This window comes from Metopolophium dirhodum, chromosome 4 (assembly GCF_019925205.1).
Source record: "Metopolophium dirhodum isolate CAU chromosome 4, ASM1992520v1, whole genome shotgun sequence".
Lineage (NCBI taxonomy): Eukaryota > Metazoa > Arthropoda > Insecta > Hemiptera > Aphididae > Metopolophium > Metopolophium dirhodum.
The window spans coordinates 22,409,661-22,433,809 of record NC_083563.1 but is presented as its reverse complement, the minus strand read 5'-3'; the positions used below and the strand labels follow the sequence as shown (position 1 = coordinate 22,433,809).

Genomic DNA, 24,149 nt, shown 5'->3' with positions numbered 1-24,149 from the left:
AAAGTTTGAATACCCTGGTATAATAAGTTACTATGGCAATTTATTACCCTTATTCGCTAACACTTATTTTTTTTTTTTTAAACATGTTTATGAGAAAATTCTACACAGTTAATATTATAATTTATAAACTAAAATTATATTAATAATATAATACTTTATTCAAAAACCATAAATAAACTATGGTTAAAAATATATATTTATTGGTTAATAATAATAGTAATAATAAATTAACAATAGTTAAACTTAATAAGTAATATATTTATATTATTATTTTTGTAAGTATTATATTTGCCAATTGAGTTAGTTTATTTAGTAGCTGTGTTCAATTCTCAATGAATATAATTGTATAAGTCTTCTATGGTATAGTAGGGTAACATTTTAGATACTTTTTCTATATAGAAAATAGTATTTTAAATAATCGAAGATCAAAAATGTACTGGTTTAAAGTAAAACCTACTTGTGTCTGACCGTCTAGTTGAACTTTTTTTCTGTATCTAAATTATTTATTTGAAATTGTTGAGTACTTTTGTCTGTTATTAATTATTGTAGTATTATACGTTTTCATATGATTGATAATTCAATATAGGTACTCTTCTGAAAAACATCACAGTTTGAAATCTTTGTAGAGGAATTTCAGCAATGTACATTACCATACAATTATTATTATTATGAAATCAATGATCAATATCAACGTCACTGTTAATACTATAATGTTATAATGACGTGTTGAAGTTATATTTATAACGAAATTATTATGCTCTGATGTCTTTCATTTTCGTATAGCTGCACAAATATATGATAACTAATAAGTAATAAGTTAATACTATAATAACCTACCACAATAACGTGTGTATATGTTATTCATCAAATGCTGCTGAAGTATAACTTATGTATTACATTTTTGTTGTGTTATCAGACCGTCCATCGGTGATTACAATTTATTGTTTTGGCATCATCATTCGTCGGCGACGACGACGGTGTCGTAATTACAACTGTCGGTGGTGCGCAGAGAATAACAATCGGACGTTAGACGATCGAACTGACCGTATATAAGGGGCTGACAGACCAACAGTGGTCATCAGTCAATCTACGGTCGTACACATCGTTCGTTGAAAACCCTCAAGACAGCAACAAACCCGTCAAAAACAAAATCACCATGCAATTCCAAGTACGTATTTTATATGTATAATGTTATATTAAAGCCGTACATTCTATCGTTATACTTAAGACTTTCAACCTTTTATGATCATCGACAACACTGTCCATATTTTTATTTTTCACGTCAATACGTCATCATCGTTTTATATAACGTTATAATATATTGTCATTCGTCTTTGACTTTAAAATAATCGTACTTATACATATTATATTAATATAGTTAAACATAGCGTGTGTGATTATTTTCTTCGACGCCAATTATACGGTTCTATGTGGTTTTAAAATTTTGCCTATTTAGACAGATCACTTTGTTTGTCCCCTCAATAACTTTTTTCGTAATTAATACATTTTTGAAATGACTATGATTTTGGTCTCAATTTTTGATGTGTTAAATTCCAGAGATTATAGTAGACGATTAGTATTTTTTAGCTTAGGTAAATAAAAAATAAAAATATTGATATGGTGTTACTTAAATATTTTCAATAGCCAATTCATACAGCCGATTTATTTTTAATATTTTAAAGTATGATTTATATTTTTAATTTCCATTAAGTAAATTATAACAAAATAGTTGTGTAAGTTTAGACGGTATAGGCTGGTAGAAGTGTGTACTTTAGTAATCGAGCCGATATGTAAGTATACAATGTACGAGTGTATAGCGTGGATCACACTATTAATTGAAACTACATATTCCAATAATGATACCCTCTCGTTTATTAGTTTATTAAAAATGTGTAATACTTGTATTAGTCACACAAATATAATAACATTACTCACAATATTTTATATTTTATAGGTTTACACTTCTTTTCAAAACTACTAGCATTTAAAAATTAAACTATACCTATCATAATAATAGTAGCATATTTTGTGTCTAATCCCCATGGTTTAGATTTTTTCATTCCTAGATCCTTCTCTGGACTAAGACACTCTGCTGTATAGGTATAGTGTGCTTAAGTTAGTCCACTTAAAATTCGCGATACGATTAATGACGTTATTCTTTGTTGATAGATTTAAGATTTTATTCGTTCGTTGAAACACTACTACATTATAATTTTGTATTGTTCCAGGTGTCTTTCGCCCTCATCGCTATGATCGTGTGCTTCGCCGCCGCCGCCGAAGAAGCCAAATCCGCATCCGACAAGTCCGCAGCCACCAAGTCTGCCACCGACAGAAGCAAACGTGGCCTGTACGCTCCACTCATCACCTCCCCGTATGCTCCAGCGTACGCAGCACCATACGCAGCTCCATACACCGCCCCTTACGCTGCTCCGTATGCCGCCCCTTACGCCGCCTCTTATGTTGCCCCTTACGCAGCACCGTACGCCGCCCCATACGTAGCATCCCCTTACGCAGTCGCCGCCCCGTACACTTCTTCATACGTATCTTCTTACGGAGCTTACCCATACGGTTATGCAGCTTCACCATACGGTTTCTACTAATCGACGACAACTTCTTCAGGATCGACATATTATTATTGTTATACACCTTTATTATGTCAATTATGTTATATACCGTAATACGAAAACACATAAATATAATTAAATATAATTTTGTATTTGAAAAAAAAATTATTCACAGCAGTGCACTGTACCTAACTAATATAGGTACGTATTTTCTTGTAGTTTTGTTATTTTGTAAATAAATATATCTTAAAATCATATATTTTGTGTTTTGTCTTTTCAATCTCACACACTTTTAATATATTATTATAGTCGATAAATGATTATTGATTAGGTACCAATTACAACATTACGTTTAGGTACTCGTACTTGGGTAGCGTCGACATTGTTTACGAAAAACTCGAAAATGTTGAACCGCTATTAAAATTAATTTTTATGTTTAATTATTAAAACTATAGGTAGTGATTCGTATATGTCTTGAAAATGACATAAAGAATTATATGTTTACAATAATTTTGTCATCATGCATATTATTTACATAATATACAACTATAGATATACGACGTAGGTAGGCACACCAAGAGAAACGTGAATTCAGCTACTGTACTTTTCACCACCCGAAGGTTCACTGTTTTAATATAAGTACAGTATATACACCTGTCACCTATATAGCTATATTGTACAGCTACAATGAAATATATTATTATCACTGTCAATGTAAAACCGATGAATCATTATATAGTATTTGACAAATTAATATGTTAAAAATATAGGTTGATGAATCAATAATAGAAACAGGTAACAAATTATATTAAATAATTTATATTCAGCGCGTAGATAAACATAATATATACATACATTATACACACAATAGTACAATACTATAGTGTTATGGATTTTGTTATTCGTATGAGAATGAAATCAGAAATTATAGTTAATATAAGTTTATAGAAATTAACATTCTTTTTAGAAAAAAACATTTTTCAGAACTATATATCTTTGGTCCCAGGTAGAAAGGGCTTAAGTCAATTATTGACAAAAATGGTTTTTTCCGTATATTTAAAGCTTGATTTTCGCTGATTTTTTTGGTCTAATTGGCATAAGTCAATGACGATTGTTACTCAAATTACTGAAGAAATAAATAGGGCGTATGTGGAGTTTTGCCACTTTAAGTTTGGTAGAAAGGGCATAACATGACTTATGCCTTTTGTAACACTTTATTGTACCGGTATAAAAGACTTAATATGACTTATGCCTTTTGTATCAATTTATTGTACAGGTATAAAAGGCTTATTATGACTTACGCCTTTTGTAGCATGATTATCATATGTCTATAAATAGCATAAGTCAAGAATAAAATGTTTAGTACAAAATCATTATTAGTGATATCAACAATTCTCATGATAATTATAATAATAACAAAACCGATAATTACTATTATCACTAATTGTACAAAAATAGTATAGATAATATTATCATATTATTGTCTGTTTTTAAATAACTTAATAATATTATGTTTTGAAAATGTTCATATTATTAACCAGTAACCACGGTATTGTTGTATAACTTATGTAAAAATGCTGGTGTTTATCAAACTTTTCGCTCCAATTTAGTTTATTAATTATTATTGTTTCCTTTGTAAACAGTATAAGTACTTGCCTTGTTTTAATTTTTTAATTTACACTTAATTGTTTTTTGTAAAAAAACAATTATGAAAAGAAGAACTATTCAAATGGTCAAAATGACCAGTTCATCAAAGCGTTCTTCACCAGGTAAATATTCCAATTAATGATAATAATAATAATATATTATTAAAATAAGTAATAAAAAATATTATATTTACTTCAATATTCTATTTAATTAACAGCCACAAAATATTATAATGAATTAAGTAATTTTAACAAGAAAAAAAAACAAACATCATCAGATGATTCAGGTAAAGTACCTATCTATAACTAATTCAGAAATACACATTTTAACTGTGGGTAACAAATTAAGTGAAATTATTTTAATTAATATTATGACCAACAGACATGTCAGATTATGTAGATGATTCAGATCTTGATAAAGACTATAAACCTGAATCAAGGGATTGTGATGCATCAGATTTATCTGGTCATGAAGATGATATTGAAAAATTGATGCAACACTCTTTTATAAAAAAACATCATAAATGATAATTCTCCAACAGGTGATTAATTTATTTTTATTTTAACATTTTAAAAAGTTACTTATATTGTAACTTAATACTGAATTGCATTACTGTAATAATTACTATTGTATAGTAATTATTGAATGATAATAGTCGCTGTAATACTATTTATTAATATTAAATACACAAAATACTATTAAACTAATAAAATCATTGAGGTACCTATCTAATTATATTATATTATATTTTAATATTACTAGTTCTTCAACAAGATGACATTGAAGATCCATCTGGAGGAAAACTATTTATTTTATTAATTCTTATATTAAAAAAGTTAAAATCTTTTTTTTATTATTATGTTTTAAGACTCATTTGTTATAAACTTAAATTTTTTTATCAAAATATTATATAATGTACTATTGATTAAAAATATATTCTTAAGTATTAATTTGTTTTTAAACACCTACTAGATATTATTATAATGAGTTTCTTTTTATTAAAGGTAAAATATCTAAGTTTTGATCAAAATCACATAAGTCATAATTTATTTGATCCAAAAGGCTTATGTTGTAAAAAAAAAGACTTAAGTCAGAAAGAGTGAAATCCAAAAGGCTTAACTACAGTTAAGTCTATGAATAATTATAAATTCAAGAATTTTAAGTCATAAATGTACATAGAATTTAATTAAAATACATAAATGATTTCTATAATATTCATGGTTGTAATTCTAAAACATGTAGGAATTTCCAAACTTTCAAACAGTTGTTCTGAAAAGTTGATTAAATTGACTTAAGCCCTTTCTACCTGGGACCAAAGATATTATATTGAACTCATCACTATTATAATTTGTATTAATAATTTACGGTAGATTTATTCACAGAAAGATGTTGGTACTTGTACAATTGTAAAGTATGTTTTCGATTAAAAGGTATAAAGAAAAGATTAATTAATTATTAATTATAAGGAAAGTATAAATTGTAAAAAATAACGCGTAAACATAATTCACTCTTAACTGTACTTTTACGAAAATATATTATGTTTATATAAAGGTAGAACTGTATGTATACGTGTATAACACTATGATGTATAATTTAATTGTTTGATTAAGTATTTAGTTACATGAAAGTATAGTTGATAAATAATTACTTTTGAAACAAACATTTGAATTTATATTTATAACTTATTTTCAAATAGCTGTTCATTTCAGTTTAACTATACGATTCCACTGGTCACTATTTTATTTTAAACCCTCTAACAGAATGCAGATACAGATACAGAATACTGATCTAGTGATATAATATCGTACTTCCACGTTCCACAATAAATTTGATTTTATTACAAAACCGTATAAAATGTATCTTTTATGAATTTGTAATCAATAATCAGATTTGTTTAAATGGTATTTGTACATACCATTCGAACTAATGAAAATAATATTTATCATAATATAATTTGATACATTTTTATTTTATTGGTGACTATAGTGGGAAAATGGAAAGTGAGACATAGAAAAATATTATGTAGGTAGTATAATATATACTTTAGTCACCCAGCTTATATGATTAAGTCACACAATTGATCCGAATTTTCGCCCCTTGTACGTTTTTATTACCATATTTTTATTACAATCGTAACATATTATTTTCCTGGCTATTTTATGCATATTATTTTTAAATTTTGGTTTTTGCAACAGTTAAACTAAATTAAAATATAATAGCGTCATAAAAAAAATATGTAGGTACCGTTTTAACAGTCTTTTAAAATTTATTTTTAATATTGTGACACACCAAAAATCTATTTAAAAATCAATTTGTGGAAAATTAAATGAAATTAATACTATAATGTAATAATTATTATGAATCAAATTCATAGATTAAACATTTATACAAACTATTATATTATAAATAACAATTCATTCTAAATATTACTATGCCTACAGTAAACATTGATAAATATTTATAAACCACTAAATCCCACCATATATTTATTATTTTAATGAAAAACAGCACAAAGACTAGGTATCCTAATTTTAAATATTTGAATATTTGTTTGTAATTTTTAAATATTAAATAATTGCATAATAAACATGAAGCGTGTTTGTTTTTATCAATTAATTCTATTACGTAAATCTACCTATTGATTATATTATATTTTATTTTACCTTTGATTATATTATATTTTATTTTACCTATTGATTAGATTATACATTCATAATGTTGTGCACTCACAAAAATCTGTCTCATTATATAGTTCAAATAATTGTTCATACAAATTTGTTTTGATATTTTGGAGTTCTGTGAAATTTTTAAAGCATATTCAAAAAGTAATTCATCTTCTAATGATTCTAGTGTATCAGTATTTTTGGGATGTACATAATATTACTTTAAAGTCTTGGTACAAAATTATATTTATTTTTACTTGACACCATTTTTGTAAATATACTATAATAGTAATAAGTATATTTTCTTATATCATCAAAAATAAATCAATATTTGATGTGTCGTGTAAAACGTCGACCGCTGGTGGGTTGATCCTGGAACGACTGCCTAATGGCATAACTCATAATAATAATGATAACCTTTGAAATGTTTAGATAATTTTTACCCTCAATCAGTACAACTTTATTTTTTCATAATATGATTGTTACCCCGCAGTCGGGAAATAAAGTAAATACTTGTAAACACAAGTTTAATTTTTTATACATTTGGTATAAAAGTCTAAATGATCTTAAATGATCATTAAACTAATCTAGTTTAAAAATATACAAATAAAAAAAATAAAAGGTATAGTGTCACTAATAGGTGGCTTATCTTCCCTCAAAAGTTTTACATGAGTAGCTCTCTCACATTTGCTTAATATTTTAAATAAGAATAGATTGTATATACCTTATGAAAAAATTAAAAATTAAATTAAAACATTTGGTAAAATAAAAATAATAATTAACTGAATTAATTATTATTATTAACTGTAATTTAAATTTAAGTCATACCTAAGTAAAATTAATTATTTAAAAAAGATCTACCATACTACTGTTGTACCAGTTAAGTGTTAACTTGCGAATGGGCATATCAATAGAAACATTAGAAACAATTTTGTTTTTAGACAATTTGGTTTGTAATTATTTGTTATTTAAAATTAAAGAAATTATGATGAAACACTTGTTTAAAATTTAAATCTTATGATTTGTTACTTTAAAAACATAAAATATGTATTACCTATGCTTTAAAAATAGGTATGTGTTTTATACATTTCATAAAGAATTACGTAAACTCATAAATATAAACGTAACGTAACAAGACTTCAAAAACCATATAACCCCCAAAAAAGTAGGTCACCATGAATATTTTCAATTGAGGTAATAAAATTAACACTACCCTAAATAGGGTAAGAATGGTTGAAAATCTAATCAAAATGGATTCAGGTCAGTTCTTGATTACTATGGTTCAATAGTTGCATGACTAGTAGAATTTAAACACCATGCAGCAGGTACTTCAAAAAGTCACATTATTCACCAACTCACCGACCTGTGTCCTCACGAAAAAAAATTATTTTATTATAACGAATAGATTTTAATTTCTAATAATATGTCTAACAGATATAAACATATACATATTATATATTTTGTGTGATTGTATAAAATCCAGTAGTGATACATTTTTTGGAATTTGAACTTAACTATCATTATAAAAATTGTAACTTATGCCTAATTTTTAACGATTTAAATACTATCACTGACTTTTTAAAAGATTATAGAGATGAAATAGTAAAATTATTAACTAAATCACTAAGATCTAAAATAAATTAATACACTTTTGGATTTACTGACACTTTTGAATATTCTCCGAGAGTGGCGCTAAAACTTTAATAATTATATTGTCGTATTGCTCGTTAGATTATCCTTATATTAAATCAAATATAATTTCTACAATTAATATAATATACCTTAGTGCTTATAGTGCTAAGACCGTTATTATTTTAATGAATACCTATACTTAAAATTTAAAATGTTCTAGTTTTATACTATATACTCACTCAAATAAATTAAAAATAAGAATACGTATTGGTTCCTACTGCTAATTTTATGTTGTGTTTTCATATTTCCTATATTGTACAAAATACTCAAAAGATGTGTTTTGTACTTTCATTTTTATTGGTTTGTAGAAGTTATTATAGTATAGGAATATTGCTATAAAGTTAAGTATAGGTACTTACCCTTATGATAAGATAATACTTATATGAATAATGGTTGATAAAAATATGTACAAGCAAACAATTTTAAATGTATATAATATTATAGTATTATATATTATATAGATATTTATTTCTAGCTAGTAAGTGATATATATAATAATAATCATTACAGTTGTTGTCGTTCATAAATTATAGGTAGGTGGTAGGTACCTACTACAATAATTATACAGGTTAAACTGTTAAAGGTTTCCGTGGCGCATACCATGGGCCATGGTTTTAGCTAGGATTTAGCTGTTAATATTGTTACAGGAGTTCTATGCCATTCTAAATAAATTTTGTAGAGCTAGACATTTGTACAAACTCGAAAAGGTATAGGTTACTTCTTATAATATGTTTCATATTACCTTTCATATTTACTTGTAATTATTACTTATTTATATTTTGTAACTTACATTTTATTTAAAAAATAAATATTGAAAATATTATATATTTTTAACTGTATGATAACATAACAAGTTTATTTATAATAATATAATAATCGTTTTTATAATAATTTGTTTTGCAATACTAATTATACAATTAAGTACGATCGATATTGAAAAATGAAATCCTAAACAAATTTTGAACCAATATTATGTATATACTATATATATTATAAAAGTATCCTAATTATGATTTATCGATAAGTGACAACGAACCCCTTAATTATAGGATTATAATGGCATTTGACGCGGTAAAACTACTGTATGTTTTACTATATATATATCAATATGTCACTATGCAAACGCAAATTATAAATATTTTCGAAATATATGAATAACACGTATAGAAAATTGTATTATAGTATAAAATCATTTCATCGTTAATATTTAATGGTCGAGTTGAATTGTTATTTATTTATTTTTTGTTAGACACGAATATTGATTATATCTATTGATAATTGAAAATATCATATTATCCAATATCCATAGTACCTACTTCTATAACAATACAAAAATGAAATAAAATATATTTACTATTATATAATAATATAGTTGTTAAATTATTGAATTATCGTGAATTAAATAATAGGTAACCTATTCAAATTGAAAGAAAAAATAATTAAATTTGAATTTAGTAAATATCTTTTTCTTTATTGAGTTTGGTAATATTTATTTTAATAAATTAGATTTTAACACTGAATGGTTTAATTGCTATTAACAAACGGATACAGCATAGGTACGGGTACGACATATTATACTGGCTACTGGCTACTAGCTACTTTCATTTGAAGTTAATTTAATTTATGATTTTTAATTTTTCTATTAATTCATAATATATACCTAATATTACCTATTACTTATTAGTTGGAGTATAAAGAACTAATTTCATATAATATGCTGTTATCTAGTTTATGTGTAATATCTATAGATTTTATCATAATTTCACCGATTTTAATTTATTTATATTTTCATTACTTATTTAATTTAAATTAAACGATTTAGGACTGTTATTTAATATGATGCATATTTTTTAATAAAGGTATAACCTCTATTTTTTTTAAATATTAATAAGCCAATAAACGATATCAACTCAGTATATATATAGTATATAATAGTTACCTATATAAAAAGTATGTATGCCCTCCGGGTAATTATTCTTTATGTGATTCCAAATAAAGCGATTGATACCCGAGCCCAATAAAGCTATTATTCACCAATTCTAAAGCTTACAATAAAAGATTACATACCTGCAAGCCATTAATAAGTAATAACGGTAAAACTGCTTACCTACAATCTTTGTTCAACTTCACTTGTATCTAAAATTGTGTCTCCAAATTATACTATCGTCCTATTATATACGAAAATTGCACCTATATATTAGGTATCTAGTTTTATTATAAAATATTTTATACACATAGTGAAATAAGTAAAATAATTAAGTATATTATTGAAACAATTACAGTAAACTACACAGTATACGTTAATAGGTTGCTCATTTAATGCAAATTTAATAACATTTAATTTATAATCAAGTTAATATATTGATATTTATTTTTTGGAAGTATTCTAAATTCTAAAAGAAGAAAATTCATTCATCACGTTTGCGTTTCTTAGGAATAATATTATATAAATATTGTTTTTTTTTCAAATATTACATATAATATTATTTCTTTATTTTTGCAATACGTTTATTCTCAACTTAAAAAAACAAGTGTAAATAGAATAATGCGATAAAAATCAATTTTAAATGTATTAATATCTAGGTTTACCTATCTATGTAAAATTTAAATACTAAATAGTGTCTAATCACATGTCGCCTCGTAAAGTCGTAAGCATTACGCCTCGAGTCATACACTAATATTTTTATACCAATAAATTACGCGATTAAACAGCTTACCTTGGAATCGACCACGTACAAGCTTCGATCCGTCTCGTTTGTTGATAATGGTCTTATTCTCACAGCCACCTGAAACAGCATATTAACTTTAAATTTATAAATTATATAGATATGTTTTTTTTTCAATCATCATATTACATTAGTTAGTACGTGATAACGAGTTGTAGTCTGTTAAAATTGAATTTTGGCAGTTCGAGACTCGAGTAAAGGAGTGGAACATTTTCGCTCATGAGATGATTTCAGTGAACGAACGAATAAGAGCGTTAAGGGCTAGAATTATGAAAATATATCAAGTAATTGGTTTCATTGAACATAATAAGTACGCCAAAGAAACCGGTCGTAAAATAAGAATTTAAAACGTAATTTATTCATATCATTTAATTTATTTGTCACTAAAACGTAGGTAGATATGCTATATTATAATATCATAATATATATATTATATATAATAACATGCCTATATAGTACATTGTGTACAGTGTACAGGTATTGTATATATATATATATAATTAAGTACAATTTTTAATATCATATCATACAATATACCTATGATAATTAATATGATATGGTTTATATAATAGTTAATAGTTAATGCATTATATGACATTTCGTATATTCAATGATCAACCATTTACACAATTTTAGGGTGGACGGAGTGGCCGAGCGTACTAAGGCGTCGGTTGTGACGCACACCGGCGCTGGTTCAAACCTCGGTTCACGGGCGGCATTTTTCTTCGGGAAGTCCCGGTGTCCGGAGAGAAGTGCCGCCATCCCCCACCCGGGCATGGCAGATACCCACGGATGCCCACTAAAAATTCTGCCAAAACTACCACACACGTGTTTACAAACCAACAGTATCCCCCCCCCCCTACAAACAAACATTTACACAATTTATTTTTTTAAAGAAAAATGTAATCATCATTGTTTTTTAAATTAAATTATTTAGATTACTTATGTAATCTTCTACATTATATAATTCAGTTTATTTATTAAACAGTAATTTTAAAACGTATCAAGTTGATTGTATATTTAAATCTAGAGTTATACCTTATATATAACGCCTTAAATAAATAGACCTATAATTTAAGTGTGATGAAAAGTTTGAAATGTTATATATTTACTATTTTTCAAGTTGATATTGTTAGTAGTTGCCAGTTTGTACCTTCTATAGGTACCTACTGGAAAAGTGGCAACTATAACAGCTGGTAGGTTAGTATTCTTTCTTTTTTAATAAATTATCTAACTATTAACACAACATTTACCTAATCTATAGCATCTTTCCGTTATCAAGAAACCTTTTTTTATGAATGGGTATCAAATTTATAGTTGGAATTTAAGTCTTTGATCCTATTTAGATTATACATTGGAATAATTTTCTAATAATTACCTCATATACATAATAACACATTAATTTTATTTATTATTTATTATGTTTATTCGTGTTGAACCACGCAATTTAAAACCATGTGGTTGAAATAAAAAAAAAAATGTTATAGCTTATTATAACTTAAGTGGGCGTTACATTTTAAAATAAAATATAGGTATTCGTAATAATGGGATTTTTTGAAAAAAAACTTGTTGTAACTATCATCAATTTTTTTAAATTAAAAATACTACGTTCGAAAATTTAAATGTAGACAGACTGTATTTGAAACGTTTAGTAATTCAGTAAATGTACATTTTATAAACAACAGATAAAAATTTTGCCGTCGCCCCGCTCGGAATTATTAGTACTAAGAGACATGTACATGGTTTTACTCATATTTCGATTGCAAAAGGATAAAATAAATCCTTAATAAACATACGACATATTACAGCGTATACGCCACTCCTTTTATCTTCTTATCTCAATATTATAGATACTATATTCATATGCAATTTAATACGAAGATGCATATTAATTATTAATTATTAAGTATTTAGTTCACACGCCGAAAACCATTCATAGTTATAGATACATATTAGGTATTCCCATGGCATTTCGAGACATTGATCAAAACTTTGTTCGAGTATTATCTTCTCGATGAGTTGAATACCTATAGTATATTTATACCGGTACTTTGATGGTTTTACCATATATACATTTAAAAGAAAAAAATTAATCTTCAAATCAAGCAACGACAAAAACCACGATATATACTAGGTATAGTGTTGCGTATTCAATATTTATAGTTTATATTATACTGATTGAAACAACACGTTCGTGAGACGATGTCGGGAAGTTTAAAGAATTTAAACGAATACGGTGTTGGTGATTTTAAATTTGATCGGGGGGTTATTATATTTTTATAAATAATGAAGAAGCAAATATAATATGCTCCTTGCTGTGACCACACCTGATTCCGCCCATTTTCATCTCCACACCCATCCACCAAACAAAAAATATATAATATAATATATTATATCAACGAGTTCCGTTACACGTCTTCTAACGCTAATCTATAATATAAGTATAATAATATATTATGATACTGCAGTCAAAGTGAAAAAATGATCAGTGTAAGTGGTCAGTGGTAAGCATATTATAAGTGTACAATGCCCGAGTTGTTAAACACATGTGGATAATCATACACATAAAGACCAATCATAGGCACCGAGTGTATGGGATATGCTACAGCCCCCCAAAAAAGAGTGATCCACGGCTCAGCCCCCAAACGAATTACTGGTGCAAAATATCTTTCTTCCTGAGAAAATTATTCGTCCGGTTGTTTTTCCAGAAAAAAACATCATTGTAAAATAGATATATTTATCGCTACACTCAATCACTTAGAATCATAAATTAGAGCTATTAAAAGTGGTAAATTCAATGAAAAATTAGTATTGTCATCCTATACTATAATTATAATTAAGCTAGTCCCGAATGATATTTTAAGAACCTGGCGCCTTTGGTCATTTGAATTATATATTATAATTTTATGAGACCAATTCGAATGTATATTATATATCCACCACAATATATTATATAACTCACGCACTTAGAAAAAGATCACCACAACTCAAAATGTAATGTTTGAGAAAAATCGTTTTGAAGTTCAAGTTAGATATTAAAAAGAGTTTTTCACTTATGTATTTGAAATTAAAAACTGAAATGCTTACAAGCCTTGAAGCGTGCTTTAGGTAGTACAATATAACAATTTAAAATATTAAGAGGAGCATACATTGTATTTAATATTACACTGCAATATCCACAAATGTTGAAATTCAATAACACAAAAATTAGTTTTGTTTGACGTGAGAACGCGATAAATATAATATATTATACGTATTATGTGTATTATGTCACAAATCGAAATACGATTAGTTGGATAATTTCAAAATGTATAATGTAACCATTCACCACAAATAAATTAATATGGTTCTTTTACTTTGCAAATTAGTTAACAATTGAAAGATTCAAGACTGACACATTTCGCAACACAAGTCATATTTTGTGTACACGGCTTTCTCGTATTATTATATATGCTGGTTTTCAGCTACCCGGATATGCGGTAATATCTAAAAGCCTATAGGTACCTATAATACACTTTGAATAGTGGTGGCTATCTCGTTCTATTATTTATCATTTAAATATTATTATAAAGGTACAGCCGACCAACATACGCGATGAATTCTATCAGCTATAATAGGAATTACCATGAGTTTTTCTTCGACGGCCGTCGACTCCTCCTGCCGGAATTCCGGCGCGGAAGACACGTTGTACGGCGATCCGTTGGGGTTCTGCATCTGCACCGTGGACGGCGACATGACCATTACTGTTATAGGTAGGTACGTACCTAAATCGACGCAATCGGGTGTATGTTATTATTATTTGTTGTGTCCAATGGTAGTTTGTTTGATAAAAAAGAAAAAATGTATTTTTAAAATTATTATCAAAACACGAAGAAGACCGATGTAAATTTCGCATAATATTTACCTATAATATTATAATATTATTATAATACGACGGCGAGGCGCGTATCGAGTCCCACCGGCTGCAGGACGTGCAGGCGACGGTTCGCGGGAAAACCGGCGGAGATCGGCCTTTCATGACGGTGTCATGGATGCTCATATTATTATAATTAATGATATAACAATATACTGCGATAACTGCGACGTCGTCAGAACGATATTTTAATAATATTATAATAACAAATCATATGATGGTGGCGCGCATATAGTCCGCGATTTTGTAATGTGTGCCGCGGCGGCGTCGTCGGCGCCCAAACTGCAGGCGTATTATAATAGACGCGAAAAGTCGCGACGGTTTTTCGCCTCGCGCCGTATGGTAGCCACTGGCAACTGCGCGATACATACAAATCGCGTTCACCTATATATATATATATATAATATGCATTATTATTGTCAGTATTATGAGGCATATTATAATATGCGTCTTGCGATATTGCGACGTACGTTATTGTGGCAAACCGGACGTGTAAAAACAGACACCGCAAACGTATCACGCATGACCGTTGAGTTACCCTGCATCCCCCCGTAATAGTTTTTAGCTCATAATATTTTAACAACTATTATTAGCAAAATCTAAACGTCAATTTACAATTATTATGCAAATTATTGGCGTATTTTTTTAAACAATCAGTCAAAGTTGGAGGGCCAACTTCATTGACATATTATGTATTATATATTATTATGTTGGAACTTAGAAGACGCACGCGTATCAAAGATTTGTGGTTTTCGATGAATTTAAGTTTAATTTTTTTTTGCGTTTGAAAATTAACCATATAATATTATGTCCATTATACACGAGGTAAGAGTGTGTATACAATACATGTTTATCTTCATAACTAATAAGTAATTAGTTAATTCAACATAGCAAGTTTTTTTTAACCATTTATCATTAAAACTCCAAATATTAATTTTTTAAGAGTTGTTGGTTATAAACCGCACAATACTTACATTATACGGTAAAAATGTAAAATACTAAAATATACGGTTTGCTGAGTCACAGTTCCTTTGCAGTTATAACTACGAATGATTACCACCGAAATTGATACTATATGTACCTATACATAAAAACAAATTTTTGGCAGTCTGTAAAGTATAGATATAGGTAGGTAAGTACTACAACTGTTGCATAGTGCATATTATCTAATACCACGAATTACGATGTATATTAAGTATATCTTAATTCGTGTCTAAGTCTAATACGATATTATAGTATAGGTATATCATTCATACGTGACATGATAAAATAATAAATAAATAATATTATCATTATTAATGTACAACTGATAAAGTGATAACAAATGCGCTTAACCAGATATTTGGAATTGAACTCAGTGATTTTAAATAAATGTATAATATTTATTATGTACCTATGTTTTATGCAAAAATAACTAAAAGGTGTACGATACCTACTACGTTATTAAAATATCAATACCTACGTATTATATATAATTTAAATAAACGTCATTAAATAGCTAACAAGTAAAATGAGGCCAACATATTATCTTAAAGACATCCTTTTGTTTTTAAAGTATTACATTGTTTAATATATATATTATATACTATAGTATAGTTTTATTTTTATTTACAACAACAACAATATTATTACTTTTATTACTACCTATTCAAACGAGTCCGTTCAACTCTGTTCGTATTTTCTATCACATTTTGATTATATTATTATTTATTTTTCATTATAACACGACGGCGAGGCGCGTATCGAGTCCCACCGACTGCAGGACGTGCAGGCGACAGTTATTTATATATCAGTACATCACTCCTTTTAAACAATAATGTTATAGGTATATTCAGTAATAATACATTAATACTCATTACAAATTACAATGAGTGTTCTGCTGTTCTCTGAAGTTTTTAAGTATGCATACGCACTACGCAGGTCAAAAGTTATATTTATTTTATAATAGAATAAAATATTTGGCGAAAAATATCATATAGTTGATAGTAATATTTTCATATTTGTAAATGTTAACCTACTTACGATAAGGTATACTTGTCAAAAGAACCCTACTCAAAAGTTTGTGGTTTCAGCCTGTATTATGTATCGATATATTCGCAACAAACAACGCGTGGGTAATCTATCTATTTTAAGACATTAGTTAGGTACCTACCTATTATACTAAATCAATATTTGAATAATTATCATACAATTTTAAGAGAAGAAAACATATTTTTAATTAGGTGTTTGTATTTTTAACCGTTTGCGTTCAATTTTAAAATAATGTTTGTGTTATTTACTTGCATTTTTATAATAAAATATTAAAATATATACAATAAATTAAAATTAAATGTATACGCAAAACATTTTTATAATTTGTTTAATTTGACATTAAGTTATTTTCATGTTGAGTAGGTAGTTGTTTAGATTCTTGCAACTTGTTTTCAATACATAATGGTTATTTATGCAACTGTAGATGTTATAATTATTAATACTTAGCCACCTAGGCTAAAAAATTGTTACGACTTGCGTGATGTTATATATTATATTCGTTCGCATTGGTTATTATAATTAGCATGACAAGTTATTCCGGTTTCAACGGTAAATGTCTGTTATTCCGATCAAAAATGTATAATAACAATCTCAATTTTCAAATAAAATTAGTAGGAATTGTCTATAATATATTATAGATGTTATATACATAATGTAAAACTATTCTTAATATTTTTATAATATTCATGATGTTCAATATCAAACATCAAAAATTGAGATAGATACCTGTAGAAATTCAGCAGGCTCAACTCAACAGCATTATGAATATTTGTATACCCATGAGAATGAGTTATAAGTTATAACTTTATAATCAACTATATTATTATTGTTTTTTTAATTTTTTCTGTATACAATTTTAATTCGATGATTCTTTTCAAAGGATATATTTTCATACACAATTATATTGTAACAAGTTAAAAAAAAAATAATTTATTTTTTTTAATCTTAATAGTAGGGAAATATATATAAAGATTATTGATATTTTTTTGGTATAACAGTAATTCAAAATAATATACGTTTCGTAACCTCGCGTCCTCATGACATTTTAAACGGTTACCTACCTAAAAAATCTTGTAAATATCAGAGTAGAAATGTGGAATATACCTAAAGGTATGGCTATATTTATTTACACGTCAATAAACATTCCCTGATAATATTATAAAGAGTGTATTCTTATTATACTAAATAAATAAATATAATTAATATTATTAATATATTTTTTTTAGATGATAATATTTCTTAACATAAATAAACATCTCTTATACCTACATATTGATTATTTTTATTATCAAAAATAATTTAAAAAACAGATATAACTATATGTAAACACATTTAATATAAATAATAAAATAAAATATTATGTAGTTCAAAATACCAAAATTTGATACTATGTACTATCATATCTGTTGTTTTCCAATTATTAACCAGAGTGTAATATATTGTTATTTTTGACTGCATTAGTGCAGTGGATGCTATTATGATGACTATTTTAATTTTTAACAATAAAATACGTCACTTCGGCCACCCTCCCCATTTTAAAAATATTGAAATTTTAGTTTTCTATCCTTATCAGTACAGTGGTTCTAAACCTCTGGTCCGAGGCTCCCCCCTGCAGGGGTCCGTGACACTCGACTCAAGGGTCTGCGACGCTAACGTCTTTTTAGTACTTAGTACACACAAAAAGCGCAAATACGTGTTTGTATAATCGTATATTCGTGGATAAATACTATAATTAATATATGCACTATGTAACATACTACATATATATAATCAATTAAGGTTCTGCAAGATTTAATACCATTTTCAAAAGCTTTTTCTGCTATATAGTGTAGGTACATTAAGAATAAGTATAGAAACCGGTTGCAAAATATAGATTCCGATCTCCTGTGGTTAAAACTATCCAGTATCGAACCTGGAATATCGAAACTTGTAGCAGAAATACAACATCAGCCTTCCCGAAAATAAATGTTTTATTGTTTTATTAAAGATAGGTATTTTTGTATAGTTTATAATGAAAAAAGAAACTTTTGTGTAATAAACGTGCACATTGTGTGAAAAAAATTGGTTACTAAAATAATAATTTTTGGCTCATAAGCACGGGACCAGTGCCTTCAAAGATTATTTTTACATGGATTCTCGTGCATATAAAGGTTAAGAACCGCTACAGTTTAGTCCATCATTCGTACGAATTTGTACGCAATGTTTCAAAATGTGTATCACTGAAGCGGCTCAGATTTATTAAAAACCCTTTAGGAAGAGGCTGGCGTGATGACATACTAGGATGATCTGAATAGAAAATCTGTAAATGTTTCAATATTTTTAAAGTGGGGTTGCTGGTGTGACGCGTATAGGTACGTCGATAACACACTTAAGGCCGTTCTTACCAGTTAAAGTTAACCGATACTTAACCGGCTGAATTCTGCCGGTAATAAAATCTGTTATTAGTCGATTAGCGTTAACCGACATTTTACCGGGCATTATATGAACGGCCCTTATTCTGTTCGACCAGCGCGGCGCGGCGTTAGGATAACCGCGAAACGTTCAAAAAGCATTTCGAGTACCTACCTAAATATAAAAATATATAAATACCTACAATACGACCAAAACTTAAAATATTTTTCCATGTATAATGAACATAAAAATATATATAATGAACAATAACAGTTACAAATACCGACGCAGCAAGGGAAAAATTCTACTTGGGCGTTGACGCGTTGTCGTGTAGAGTGGACAAAATACGGCGTGTCTGCGGATAGATAGAGAAAAAAAAAATACGCGTAGTCCACAACCTTCCACGGGCTCAAGGTTAATGTCTCGAAGTCTCCACCCAAAAACCGGTTTCACCGGCAACGCACGAGCATTGTCCGCCCGCAGAGCTTTTATACGTATACACACAATATAATAATAATATGTGAAAAAGAGTCAAATGAAAAAAATAAAATAATAAAATAAGAATGAGATGGAAAAAAATGATCACGGTATACGCGGATGCCTCCATACGACATAATATAATATTCAGCTCGATGTATACAACTTATATATACATTATACATGATGTGTTGAATATACATATACGAGATTTTCGCAGAAGATCTATATAATGTTATACACACATATATGTATACGTATAGATACCATTATATTAAACATTGGCACCCGGTCGTTCAACCGATACCCGCCGCGGTGAAGTCTGCTGCAGGTGTTCGTATCAAATTAGGTTCCTTAACTTAATTAAGTACTATATACAATGCCGCTGCGTAAAGCCTGTCCCGTCTCCACGGGAAATCTTGCTCCGGAGGTGCACGCGCGCGCGGGATTTCTTCGATCCCGCCAGATCTTGCTTATAATTTAGTGTAAAATGTATTGGTACATCGATTGCGCCAGTAGGTATAGTTTTAATACAACCGATATTGACGCCACCAATTTTAAATCGTAAGTTTGAGGGGACCGGGAAAGTATGAGAAAGATATAAACGTTACGACGTTACGACGATAAGAAATCGTAATTTCTTAAATCGTTTTTAATTGACATAGATGCTAGACACTATATTGGTTTAAGTGTACCATTATATCATTTTTATACTATAATGCATATTGCATGTAAGTTTTGGTTATACCATGTCTAATTTTTTTGTACCTAGACGTGAGAAATTAGTTAAAAACGTTAATTAATCCTACGCTTGATATTCTATAATTCCATCATTATATAGTTTCCTATATATAGCATAGGTACCTACATAGAAATTAACAATTATATTATTCTATCACATATCTAAAAAATAATATTGTATCTAATCAAATTTCAATATATTTTTAATTAATTATTTAAATTAAGCAGTAACCTGAATGGCCACAGGTAAAAATTGGTAAACGTCAAAACCGATGGAAATGGTTTTACAACTATACCCGTACTGGCGGTCGATGCCAAATCGGTAATTGGTGAAATCGATGAATCGCGTATGAAAGTCTGCCAGAGCGGCAGCTGTACGGCTCAACAAAATCTTCAAAGGATAACCCAAAATATATATTTAATTATGTGATAAGACATTGCAGCGCGACGCAATTTGTTTTTCGGCGATCCACTCCGCCCTCGCAAATCGCAATACAATATTGGAGTCTAGCCAAACTCGTGTTGTACATAATATCATGTTATTATAATTTATAGTATATACAGAATAGGATAGGTGGTACCATGTTTAGCATTATAGGTTGACATTATATACTTGTTCTAATCTGTAATTCTGTATACTCACTGTACCACAGTACCTAATAAATTAAGTAGTAGATAAACCATTGTCTGCTAGTACATAATAATATGAGCTCGTTAAAATCCTATAAGTTACCTAATAGGTACCTATTTAGTATATAGTATTTTTTTGTATTCGTTCAATTCATTGTAAATATGTTTGCAGAATCTTTATTTTGAAGCGTGGATCCAACCAATGCAGGGCCTGAAATATAAATAAATAATCTAATTGGAGTATACAAGAATACAAAAGTTTGGCTATTTTAGGATAGTAGAAGTTATCAAACTTATTTTTTCAAATACGTTAAATGTTGGTGTTACATTTAAAATAATTATACAACAATAATATATTCTCTGTCGTCTCAAATATGATTTTTTAATGGTTTTATAGTTTATTCCTTTAAAGGGCGCTTGAGTCTTTTAATATTATAAGATATTCGATGGTTTAACAGGAGATTGAGTTTGAAAACAGCTGGTAATCTATTTCTTCTATGAACCAACTTAAATAATAGCTATAGCCTATAGTACCTATAGCAAATCCAATCAATCCATTAAACGATTCGTTAAAAATTAAATGTACCAATTTCCATATTATAATTATTTGTTGTTGTGGCGCGGTGTGGCGCGGTCCGTACACTCACCTGCGTAAATGCTCCGAGTGTATGTATCGGCCGGTGTTGCTAGCTCCCGGATGGGTGACCACCCGGGATTTTTAGCTACAAATCCTTGCTACACATACAAACGTGTTTCGACCAACCGTTTCTCCCCACTACAAACAAACAAACGGCTAATGGCCATAGTTGCTGGGCTTAAGTTCAATAAAAAAAAATTATTTGTTTAGATGAACGACTTCTTCAACATCTACAACGCATCTTCTGGAATCTATTATGTATATGCCGTATACATTATATACAAATACAATTATATGCGTAATCCAGTTATTGTAAATACGTAGATACAGACACAGACTACAACAATGAAATTGTATTGTAGCATATCGATGCACATTGTCAGACTAGACTATGTGAAAAATGTAAAAAAACTCGTTATTTCTAATAATAAATAAGTAATAACTAGACGACGGATGTTTAAAAAAATATATACCTAACCAAGTAGTACAGGTGGTCTTTTGACATTTCTTGAGAAATATATCTCTCTAGTAGTCTCGTAGGCCATCGTATTGCTCTAATAATTACTTTACTCCAATATTATATATATTGATTAACAATTTATTTTATACCATATAAGCTGTAATGTAATTACAACTTAATTTTTGAAAAAAACATAAATTTTTGTTTACATATGATTTTTAGTAGTTATAAAGGTTTTGGGATTTTTTTGGTATATCTAGGGTGACCCGGGCAAAGTGGATATGCTTAGTTTAAAAGCACAAAATAACATTAAAAAGTGTGTTTAAACTTAATTCAATAATAAAAAATTTTTAGTACCTAACAATTCTAATTAATCTAATTTATGAACCTTCAACATGAAATCCTTAATAATATAAATCTAAGTTAGCAAAAAAAAAAAATTTAATTATTCACCTTGCTTAGTTGAATTCACCGTAAAGTGAAAAAATTAAACTTTGTATTTAAAAATAATAATTATAACATTTGAGCTATTTAAACTTACAACTTAGTTATGTAAAGTGTAAACAAAGTTAAAAATAAAATAATATGTATAACATGATTTTCAATAAAATAAAAAATGTTACCCTTTATAAACAATGATATGTATAATATAATACTTTTTATGGCTTTTAAACAAATTAAAAATAACTTTGTATAGTTATGAACAATTTTAAAATAGTAATGATTTATATAAATCAATCAGAACTCATATTCATCTACCTTGTTCATACTGCCCGGTTAAGTTTTTTTCATAACTAAATTGGATAATTTGAACTACAGGTGATTAAACACAAAAATATATGCACAGGAATAAAGGTATAGGTACTCTTCTTATGAGTATTTTGATATATTATAAGCATTAAAATTAACATAAATAAAACTTAATTTTCAACTTGATTTTTTTTTTCAAAACCATTAACAAATTAGAAAATTATTATTGTTTGTTTAATAACATTACTAGTTACCATTATACAATTAATTGCCCGCTAAAGCCAAAGTACAGTACTACCGATTTGTTTTTTACAATATTCGAAATTCTTAAACAAATAGCGTTATATTCACTTTGTCCGGGGTATCCGATTTGCCCAGATCTCCCCTATAGGATTTTCTTCCAAAATGAAAATTAGGATTGCGAAAAAATTTTAAATATTGAAATATATAATCGAGTGTGATTATTAATTTATATAATAGATAGTAAGATATACCTAGGTACATACTTGATAATATAGGTATAACAGTTTTACCTATTACTTTGTATAAGAACCTGAACAATTCATATAGAATAAAATAAACTTAAATAAACCTTAAACTGATATCATTAATAACGAGGAATCGTAGTTAACAGTTATCCCAAATACGAACGTGTTCGACATAACAATGTTTGAAAATTCATTATGGCACTAACGAGCCATTTGAGCGCAAATCTGTGGTTTGAAGTTTTGGACGTAAAAATAAAATGACATAAATATGAAATAAAATGATAATAACTGTGTTATGCCAGTCAGTCTAGTCCTGTACTCCTGTAATACGTAATATTA

General features: G+C 28.0%; 2 protein-coding genes across 2 annotated transcripts in view; one reads left to right on the top strand and one right to left on the bottom strand.

The window, feature by feature from the left end:
• Positions 1-15,553, bottom strand: part of LOC132943668 (kinesin-like protein KIF19) — a 56,567-nt gene extending 41,014 nt beyond the window's left edge. The window contains exons 1-3 of the mRNA XM_061012696.1: positions 15,197-15,553; positions 14,917-15,056; positions 11,284-11,352 (exon numbers count right to left, since the gene is read on the bottom strand). Coding sequence (XP_060868679.1) covers positions 11,284-11,352; positions 14,917-15,033 — 186 coding nt within the window. The 5' untranslated portion in view covers positions 15,034-15,056; positions 15,197-15,553. The remainder of the gene's footprint in view (positions 1-11,283; positions 11,353-14,916; positions 15,057-15,196) is intronic.
• On the top strand, positions 1,015-2,821 carry LOC132942901 (vitelline membrane protein Vm26Ab-like). The gene is made up of 2 exons (XM_061011608.1): positions 1,015-1,168; positions 2,229-2,821. Exons 1-2 carry the CDS (start codon positions 1,157-1,159, stop codon positions 2,598-2,600), a joined length of 384 nt encoding a protein of 127 aa, XP_060867591.1. The 5' UTR covers positions 1,015-1,156; the 3' UTR covers positions 2,601-2,821.
• Positions 15,554-24,149: the final 8,596 nt, after the last annotated feature.